Source organism: Gracilinanus agilis, chromosome 3, assembly GCF_016433145.1.
Source record: "Gracilinanus agilis isolate LMUSP501 chromosome 3, AgileGrace, whole genome shotgun sequence".
Taxonomy (NCBI): Eukaryota; Metazoa; Chordata; class Mammalia; order Didelphimorphia; family Didelphidae; genus Gracilinanus; species Gracilinanus agilis.
The window spans coordinates 87,141,410-87,152,191 of record NC_058132.1 but is presented as its reverse complement, the minus strand read 5'-3'; the positions used below and the strand labels follow the sequence as shown (position 1 = coordinate 87,152,191).

The 10,782-nt window shown below is 39.0% G+C and overlaps 1 protein-coding gene across 1 annotated transcript; it reads left to right on the top strand.

The window, feature by feature from the left end:
* Positions 1-9,163: 9,163 nt before the first annotated feature.
* On the top strand, positions 9,164-10,129 carry LOC123238661 (olfactory receptor 52N1-like). Its single transcript, XM_044665866.1, has one exon. It carries the CDS (start codon positions 9,164-9,166, stop codon positions 10,127-10,129), a length of 966 nt encoding a protein of 321 aa, XP_044521801.1.
* The last annotated feature ends 653 nt before the right edge of the window (positions 10,130-10,782 follow it).

Below are 10,782 nucleotides of genomic sequence, written 5' to 3'. Positions count from 1 at the left end.
GCTGTTGATAAGATATATCCCAATGATTTTGTCAAAAAAAGAAAGACTACATAAAAACCAAAAATGTTTGTAATACTTTTTTTTTTTTTTTGGTGTGGTAGGAAAGACCTGGAAATAAAGTATATGCCCATTGAGTAATTGGTTTCATTTTTCTTTAAACCCTTTGCCTTCTATCTTAAAATAGGTGCTAAGTATTGGTTCCAAGACAGAAGGAGGCTAAGGGATGGGCAATTAAACTCAACTGACTTGCCCAGGGTCACATAGCTAGAAAATGTCTGAGGTCACATTTGAACCCAAGGCCTGCCATCTCCAGACCTGGCTCTGTATCCACTGAACCACCTAACTGCCCTGATTAATTTGACTTTTACTGGCCAAACAAATTATGGAATATGAATGCAATGTTGTAAGAACTGAGAAGCAATAAAGAAGTGTAAAAAGATTTTCATGAACTCCTGCAAAATGAAATATGCAAAGCCTGGAAAACAGTATATTTACAATAAATACAACACACAAATATTAAAACATAGACAATAGGGCAGCTGGGTAGCTCAGTGGAGTGAGAGTCAGGCCTAGAGACAGGAGGTCCTAGGTTCAAACCCGGCCTCAGCAACTTCCCAGCTGTGTGACCCTGGGCAAGTCACTTGACCCCCATTGCCCACCCTTACCAATCTTCCACCTATGAGACAATACACCGAAGTACAAGGGTAAAAAAACAAACAAACAAACAAAAGAAAAAACCATAGACAATGGAAATGGAATATTGTGACATTACAAAGAACAACCTTGACCCCAAAGAAGGGATATGAGAAAACGTTTTCAACAGCTCCTTTTCAGAGTCCATAAGTGTGAACTAGTTCACAAGGATCTGGTGTGACCTTAGCACAGATTATGGATAGATCTGGGATCTAGAATGTCTTGTTCCACATCTGCAAAGGAGACTGCAGTTTCTGCGTTTGAAGGGAATAGGATGATTGTGACTGAGAAAACACTTTTCTTTTTTTAATCCTTACTTTGCCTTAGTGACAACTCTAAGGCAGAAGAGCAAGGATTCAGCAAATGAGGTTAAGTGAAATTGTTCAGGGACACAAAAGGAGAAAGTATCTGAGACTAGATTTGAATCCAGAACCTCACAACTCTGGGCCCCTGGGCTCTGTCTACTGAGCCACCTAGCTGTGCCACACCCTGCCTCCCCCTTTTATTTATTTACTTTTTTTGAGAAAGCACTTTTTCCTCCTCCCTTAAAGAGAGGTGTTTTGGTTTAGAGTTACAACACTTTATTATACATAAAGATATTTGCAGACTAGGATTACAATTCCCTTTTGTGGATTAAATTAAAAACAAAAGAATTCAAAATACTTTTTCTGGTTTCTCTGTGACATAATAGTCCTAATCATGATCAGGAGGATTGCATTAGCTTAATCTGAGTATGTTTAGCTCCTGTTTCTCCATATGTTTAGTAAGCAAAATATATTCATCAATAGCAAGAAATCAAGGAACAGGTAGGGGGGAAGCTGGGTGGCTCAGTGGATTGAGAGCCAGGCCTAGAGACGGGAGGTCCTGGGTTCAAATCTGGCCTCAGACACTTCCCAGCTGTGTGACCCTGGGCAAGTCACTTGACCCCCAATGCCTACCCTTACCACTCTTCTGCCTTAGAGCCAACATATAGTATTGACTCCAAGATGGAAGGTGAGGGTTTAAAAAACAAAGAAATCAAAGAGCAAAAATAGTAATTGAAGAAGTGGTTCAAATTTTGTTTAAGTGAAAAAATACAGAAGGATCTGGGGTAATGCAATTAAATCTCAGCTCAATGGAAAGACTATATGAATTGATGCAAAGTGAAGTGAGCAGAACCAGGAGAACATTGTACGAAGAAATGGCAGGATTTTATGGTGAACATTTATGAAGGACAACTATTCTTAGCAATACAACGATCCAAGAAAATCATCGAGGTCTCATGATGAAAATACTATTTGCTTCCAGAGAAAGAAGTGATAGAGTCTGAATGCAAATCCAAACATACTCTATTTCACTTTATTTCTTCAATTTTCTTTTGTTTGCTTGAATTCCCTTTCAGAAAATGACTTATATGGAAAGATATTTTATGCTATTATACATTCAAAATCTATATCAGCTTGCTTGCTATCTCAGGGAGATGGGAGGGGAGGGAGGAAGGGGGAGAATTTGGCTTAAACTTAAAAAAAAAAGGTTAAAATGTTTTTTTTTCATGTAATTGAAAAATAAAATATTAAAAAACAAAATAAAAATCTCAGCTCAAATAAGGAAAGACTATCTCACTCAGTGACTATATATTGTTTTTGCTCACCTTTCCCATAGGTACTGTGTACAATTCTGGAACAATGAATTCCAAGCTTATGGAAGATATATTTTGGCTAATGTTCTTATCATGCAGTCTTGGGTAAATACCTTCCTGATAGCTAGCTGTACACCCCATTTGATTGCTATTGAGAAGCATTTACAAAAGGAAGATTCTGCACTATAGTACCAGGATTGCTGACTTATAGGATTACCTCTAAAGGACTTGAGTTCCGTGAAATACAAAAGACATTTAAAAAGAGCATCAGTAAAACATTTTAAAAAGCCATGGAAGAAAAAAAAGTAAAGGAAAGTCTTTTTTTTTTTACTATGAGGTTAAGATATATAGATACACATACATAAATATATAATAATATCACACACAAATTTTATATTGTATACAAATACATGCAGACACATATATGTTCAGCTCAATAGAAAGACCTATTATAAACTGATGCAAAGTGAAGTGAGCAGAACCAGGAGAACATTGTACATACATGATACATAGGTATGTGTATAAACAGACATAGAAATGCACATACATGTACTATATATAAATATATTCTATATATGAAGATAATTAAAGCTAGGATTAAGAAATATGCATATATGTATGTCATACACATATAAGTAGACACACATACTTTAAAAAAAACATATACACCAGAAGTTCATAGTATTAAAAAATATATATCTTATATATGTATATTTTTATATATATCTTCTTTATAACCCAGAGTATTGGGTAAGGTGATGGTTCTTCCATATCTAGAGCATGGATTATATGATCCTCCTTTAAGGTCAAAATCATTATCAAAATAACAATTTTCTCTGCTATTTCTTCCATCTTTTAAAGAATGAAATGGGTTCCATCTCAGCTCCCATTTATACCTATCAAGCAATTCACTAAACTTTTCTTTTTCTTTTAAACCCTTATATTCTGTCTTATTTTTCTCATCATCACTTTCCTCATTTATCGAATAAATTGTATGATTCATCTCCTCTATCTGACAACTTTGGTGTGAGGACTCAATAATATAATGTGAGGTATCAGAGTACTCCTTTTTTCTATCCATATACCCACTATGATCATTATTGCTGCTATGGGAAGACAGAAGAGAAACCACAATCCTAATCATTGCTTATGAAAAATTTTTTTTCTTAGATTTTGAAATAGATTCTGACCCCAAATCCCTCTTGGTTCTTGACCCAATAGGAATACCAAGGAACAACTGAGTCATGGAGATACCCTGGGAAAAACACATTTGACCCTAGGTGAGCCCATAGAGATTGGCCATATCAATGCTGCCTTTTTTCCCCCTCCCTTTAGGAAAAAAAATAGCAGTTGGGACATTGCTTTCCTTTGGGGTAGTGAGGAAACCTGGAATAAACGATTTGTTTCCCCTGAGAATTGGTGTCCCCACAGGCTGGGGACACCTCTAGGTAAGGGATTTTTTTTTTCCCCTTCTTTAGTCTTGGAGCATCTCATAGCCCTGACTCAAGTCTATGCCCTGGGCATGTGCCAGCGACTTCGATTTTATCCTGATACTTTCAGGGTGAGTTGATTTCTGAGCTTGAGTTTCTATCTCATTCGATTATGGTCTGTTTATATAGGTTTGTTGAAGTCATTACATGATGGGGTTGGGAAAAGTGTTGATTCTGTTGCATCTTCCTCTGCCATCATAAAAGGCACAATCAACCCTGTCATGTGAAGGCTATCACAGGTTAGTAGAAAATTTTGCTGTGATTTTGGCTAGAACAGAACAAACAAGAATGAGGAAGATTTAGGAGAACAGAACATTACAAAGTTATCTTCCCTCTCTATTGCCCCCAGCACAGGTGAGCCAATCCTGCCAGAGAATAACAGGAGAGGAAGGTTCCTCTGGCCTTTGTCTACTCCAACTTTAGGGAGTTTATCTTGGACAATTAAAGAGCTTATTTTTATTATTCCTGAAGCCTAGTCATTTGGAAAAAAAGTATTTCTGACTCTTGTTTCTTTTTCACCTTCTACTTCCAGTCTTCTCAATTCTGCACTAGGTCAAGGATTTGCAAATTCATTAAAATGACTAAGCACTAGAGTAGATGGTGGCTCTTTTATGCCACAGCCTAGAATCTGAGAAGAATGCTAAGAAGAATTATTTTTCCTTCTCCTCATCACCTGATAGCCCAGTGCCTTGTGCTAAGCTTCTCAAATAGTGAACTAGACTGATTCTGGAAAAAGCTCACAGACCATCACTGGAGTGGTTTTGGAATCTCTCCTCACTTAGGAGGACATATGTAAATTTTGTTCTGCAGGAATAGATTTTAAGAATGCAAGACTATTGTAAGGCATGGAGTTTCTTTGTGGAACTCAGGTCTCTTAGGCATATATTCTATCCTTTCATTGAGACTCCCAGATTTTTCTGGGAAATTTGGAAAATTCAGATTTTCAATACCATTTGCCTTATACTGTTATAAGAGCCTCTGGATTTTTTTTTTTTTTAAATTTTAAACCCTTAACTTCTGTGTATTGACTTATAGGTGGAAGATTGGTAAGGGTAGGCAATGGGGGTCAAGTGACTTGCCCAGGGTCACACAGCTGGGAAGTGTCTGAGGCCGGGTTTGAACCTAGGACCTCCTGTCTCTAGGCCTGGCTCTCAATCCACTGAGCTACCCAGCTGCCCAGCCTCTGGATTTTTTGTATCTGTATTTTTCCAGTTTTATTCCACCATCAAAATTGTGGCCAGATGAATACTTCTTAGGCAGAGTTCTGCTCATATCAGTCCTCTGCTCAAAAAATTCAATGGCTCACAACTGCCTAACCACCCTCCTTAAAAAAAAAAACAAAAACCCAACAATAACAATAATACAAATGTCTTGGCTTGGCATTCAGGGCCCTTCATAATATGAGCACAACTTTAATTTCCAATCTTATTTTATAATTAAAAAAATTTTTATTTTTAAATATTTTTCCAAGTTTGTATGATTCATTCTTTCCCTCCTTTCTTCCTCCCTCCCAGAGGGGACAAGCAATTCTACGGGGTTGTACAGATGTTATCACTTGATACCTATTTCCATATTATTCATTTTTGCTAGAGAGCGATTTTTTAAAGCCTAAATCCCAAATCACATACCCATCGTATAATAATTTTTCATCTCATCTCTTATACTTCCCAAAACAAACATCCCTTGATTTCCCATATTCCTGACTTTTCTAACTTTGCTCATTCTGTGCTCTGGGTCTAGAATTTCCTTCTTCTAGGTCATTTCTACCTGTTGGCAATCTACCCATTCTTTTGGACATTCACCAAATATTGTCTTTCCTTCAAAGTCTTTGCTGACCCTCACAGTCAAAAACCAAACAAACCAACAAAAATTATCAGACTTCCCTTGACCTCTCATAGTACTTTGTTCATGATTCTCATCTGCACTTTCCCCTTATTCATACCCATCCCTCCCAACGATTCTGAACTCCTGGAGTTAATCATTCAAACCTATCCCTTTCCAGCCCTTTCCTTATTCCCACTCCCACCCACCCCCAATATCCCACTCTAAAGTTACCCACCTGTTCTACTGTATTCGCTGGAATTCCTGTTCCATAGGCAATGAACTTGCTTTCATCTTAATATTTTTCTTTTCCTTTTCCTTCCATCTTCAGGCTATCACCAAGAACTGACTCTTTCCGAATAACACAGCCTCCCTGGTCTCTCTTTCCAGAATTGGCCAGTCTTCTCCTCATTCTCCTGGTCAAGGGAGATGAATTGAAATATTCCTTGCTCCTTCCTGAGAATTCCTGATTCTCTCTCTACTACCCTTATTCTAACTTCTCCTCTGAGGTTCACTTAATCCTTATCTACCACCCAATCAAAATTCTGATACCTCATGACCCCTAACTACACCCCCCTTTCTTCAATGTCTTTGATTCCTTGCTCACAGTATTTTTTTCCTTCTCCACTCTTGACCCAACACTAGGGATTGGCTTCAACTTTCATACTGATACTCCTTCAACATCCCAATCTCATAAATCATTTCTCATTTTACAGGACCTAAGCCTCCACTCTATCTCTGTTACAGAGATGACTGAGAGGGATCTTACCATCTCCTACAAATGTTTAAGAACTCAGAAAATCCCCTTATCCAATTATAATGCATTGCCATTCCATCTATCCCTCTAAGTTGCAAATCCAAACACTCTTCCTCCATGCTTTGGACTTGAATCCCTCCACTCCTCAGTTCTTTCTCAGGCCACAGTCCACTGGCTACATTTTTTCTCCCTTTCTCATCTTGCCCCTTTGATGAACCAGTTCAACTTTACACTTTCTTCTTCTCTCTTGAGACCCTTGACCTCTTATTTTATTGCTGATTTTCTTCAAAGTCTCAGCCTTGGATCCCTTCCTCCATCAGCAGTCATCTCTATTATACATGGAGAAATTAGCTGTGTGACCCTAAGAAAGTCACTGTTTGCCTCAGTTTCCTAATCTGTAAAATGAGTAGGAGAAGGAAATGGCAAACCACTCCAATATTTTTGCTAAGAAAATTTCAGATGTGGTCAGAAAGAGTCAAACTGGACTGAAATGACTGAACAACAAAGCTGGAGAAAAATCAAGAAACTGCTGATTGGGTTATAACAAATTTGAGTCAAAACAAACAGGGTCATAATAAATTTATGTTTTATAATTTCATCTGGGCCCTCATTGCTGCAAAGTAATTATTTTACCCTTCCCTAATTAACTCACTAACCCACCACCACAGCAGCAATTCCAAATCTTTTCATCCTTCCTCCAAACCTGAGGAATTATTTTTCAATTTTTCAAATTTTACTGGGAAAAAAAGAGACCATTTGCTGAAAGCTTCTTCTTCTCCTTGAAACCATCTTCTCTCTAAGTTCTCATGACATTACTGTCTCTTCATTCTCCTCCTACTTCTAACGAATCCTTTTTTTTTGGGGGGGGGGAGGCAAGTCACTCATCTCCATTGCCTAGCCCTTACTTCTCTTCCATCTTGAAACCAATTCTTAGTATCCATTCCAAGAAAGAAGGTAAACCCTTTTATAAAGCCATTTTAAACAAAACAAAAAGTTTACAAAAGAAAAAAGACAGAAAAAAGAATAACTTCATATATTTCAAAAAGAGAAAAGAAGAGTGAGCAACAAAGCCAACATACTCAACAATTGGGGTGGTTTTTTGTCGTTTTCTTTTTTTCTGACTAACCCCCTTTTAATGTCCTTTGCTGAATCTTCATCCAGGCCATACCTACCAACCTTTGGTTTCCACACAGGACTTTGTTCTGGGATCTATTTGCTTCCCCTCTTCACATTATTTCACTTGATGATTTCACTGACTCCCACAGATTTATCTATTACCTCCAAGCTAATGATTGGCAATTGTAGATTCTAGTAATCATCTCTCTGCTGACCTCTTTCTTTCTCCAACTGCCTTTCATCTCAAAATGGGTGTCCCTTAGACATCTTGAACTCAAAACGTCCAAATCTGAACTCATTTCTCTCCCAACAAACCCCCTCTTCTTCCTAACTTCCCTATTAATGTTAAAGGCTCTACCATTCTCCCATATGTCTATTTTCAGCATGTGTGTATCACTCACTAGCCACCAAGGATCTCAGTCTAGGTATCATCCTCCATACCTCTGTTCCTCACTCCTTCCCATTAGCCACATCTAACCTATTGCCAATGACTGACAATTTTCCTTTTGTAACATCTCTCTCTATACACTCTTCTCTCTTCTGACATAACCAGCCCTATTGATTGATTCTGCCAAGTCTCTCCCCACTCCAGTTCCTCATCCATTCAGCTGCCAAAAATTACTTTCCTAAAGCTCAGGTCAACCCTGCCAATTCCCTTCTCAATAAACTTCACTGGCTCCCTATCAACTCCAAGATCAAATATAAAATCTTCTCTTGGGAGTTCAAATTTTAGAATTTGTCTTCCCTCTGCCTTTCCTGTCTTCTTAAGTTCTTATACCTGGCCTTCTTGCTGTTCCTCAAACAAAACACTTCATTCTCTTACCCTGGGCATTTTAACTGACTGTCCCAAAGGCCTGGGATTCTCTCTCCTGTTATCTCCTGGCTTCTTTGGCTTCCTTCAAGTCCCAGCCAAAATCCTACCATAGAGAGCAGATTCCCAAAGTGGGTGCTACCGCCCCCTGGTGGGTGCTGCAGCAATCTAGGGAGGCAGTGATGGCCACACTTTTTTTTGTATTACATTCTCTTCTGAGTTCAATAAATAGTTTCATAATTTCCAGGGCACTAAGTAATATTTTTTCAGGAAAGGGGGCGGTAGGCCAAAAAAGTTTGGGAACCACTGGTCTAGAGGAAGCCTGTCCCTACCCCTCTTAATTCCAATATTTTCCTTGTATTGATTATCTTCAATTTATCAGATATTATATATATGTATGTATGTATACATATATATCCTATATATCTTAATTTTAGTGCTTTCCTTCTATGTATTATCTTCACTTTCAAAAACAGTCAATAGAAGGAAAGGACTAGAATTAAAATATAAAGATATGTGCAGGCTATATTTAAAATATACATTCATTCAATATAGCCTGCATATAACTTGTTTGTGCATATTTCTTTGCATGTTGTCTCATTCACTAGACTGAGAGCTATTTGAGAACAGAGACAGTCTTTTGCCTGTTTCTGTATCCTCAGATCTTATTACATTGCCTGCCACATAGTAGATTCTTAATAAATGTTTATTGACTGATTCATGGAGTATGCTGTATTATAGCTATTTTTTCATGTGTTCCATGCAGTTTTACAGGAAATCTTTAGCTTCCTCTTTTCTTTCCATTTGTAGAGGTTGTTCTATTTTGGGTCATATATCATGACGTTCTGGGTTCAAGCATGTCAGTTCCAAATACCAGCAGCTTGACCCCAAGCTCGTTCATCCTCAATGGCATTCCAGGGCTGGAAGCAGCGCACGGATGGATCTCCCTCCCATTCTGCACCATGTACGTCATCGCCATCACAGGGAACTTTGGCCTCATGTATCTCATCTACGGGGAGGAAGCCCTGCATCGGCCCATGTACATCTTCCTGGCCATGCTGTCCTTCACAGACGTGCTGATGTGCACCAGCACCCTGCCCAACACGCTCTTCATCTTTTGGTTCAACCTCAAGGAGATCGACTTCAATGCCTGCTTGGTTCAGATGTTCTTTGTCCACACTTTCACGGGGATGGAGTCCGGGATGCTCATGCTCATGGCCCTTGACCGCTACGTGGCCATCTGCTTCCCACTGCGCTATGGTGCCATCCTCACCAGGCCCGTCATCGCCAAGGCTGGGCTCCTTACCTTCCTGAGAGGCGTCATGCTGGTCATTCCCTTCGCTTTCCTCACCAAGAGGCTGCCCTACTGCCGGGGGAATCTCATCCCCCACACCTACTGCGACCACATGTCTGTGGCCAAAGTGTCCTGCGGCAACGTAAAGGTCAATGCCGTGTATGGTCTGATGGTTGCCCTTCTCATCGGGGGCTTTGACATCCTCTGTATCACCGTCTCCTACACCATGATCCTCAAAGCAGTGGTCAGCCTGAAATCCGCAGACGCCCGGCAGAAGGCCTTTGGCACCTGCACGGCGCACCTCTGTGCCATCGTCATCACTTATGTTCCAGCTTTCTTTACCTTCTTCACCCACCGCTTTGGAGGCCACACCATACCACCACACATCCATATCATTATGGCCAATCTCTATTTGCTCCTGCCCCCCACTATGAACCCCATCGTCTACGGGGTAAAGACCAAGCAGATTCGGAATTGTGTCATTAGATTCTTCTTTCAGAAAAAAGATGCTTCCTCTCAAAGCATCTGAGGAGCTCCTTTAAAATGACAATCAAAGAACTGCTTTGTCAGCTCCACAAGTGGGGAGGGAAGAAGAGAGGGAGGCAAAATGGATCATATCATTTTGGAAAACTAATGTGGAAATGTGTTATTAAAAAATGAATAATTTTTTAAAATATGAAATTAATTGAAATTAAAAAAAAAATAAAATGCCAATCAACTGTTGAAAGTTGTTATTACATGTAATTGGGAAAATGAAATATCCTTGAATAAAAAAATGCCAACCAAAGGGAAAATAATCCATTATATACATATAAATTATACTTTAGAGCAGTGATTCCCAAAGTGGACGCCACTGCCCCCTGGTGGGTGCTGCAATGATCTAGGAAAGCAGTGATGGCCACAGGTGCATTTATCTTTCCTATTAATTGCTATTAAAATTTAAAAAAAAATTAATTTCCAGGGGGCTAAGTAATATTTTTTCTGGAAAGGGGGCAGTAGGCCAAAAAAGTTTGGGAACCACTGCTTTAGAGGAAAAAACAAACAATTCTGTCATGTCATATGATCTTTCACAATAATCCTGTAAGGAAATCAGAACAAGGATGATCATACCTATTTTACAGATAAGCATCAAAATGCTTGAGAACTTTGATGGTGTGCCCAAGGGTATCTTCTAATTAATGG

What these genes read in the sequence shown, in the direction of transcription:
- LOC123238661 (XM_044665866.1), top strand. Translation starts at nt 9,164, where the DNA reads ATGTCAGTTCCAAATACCAGCAGCTTGACCCCAAGCTCGTTCATCCTC.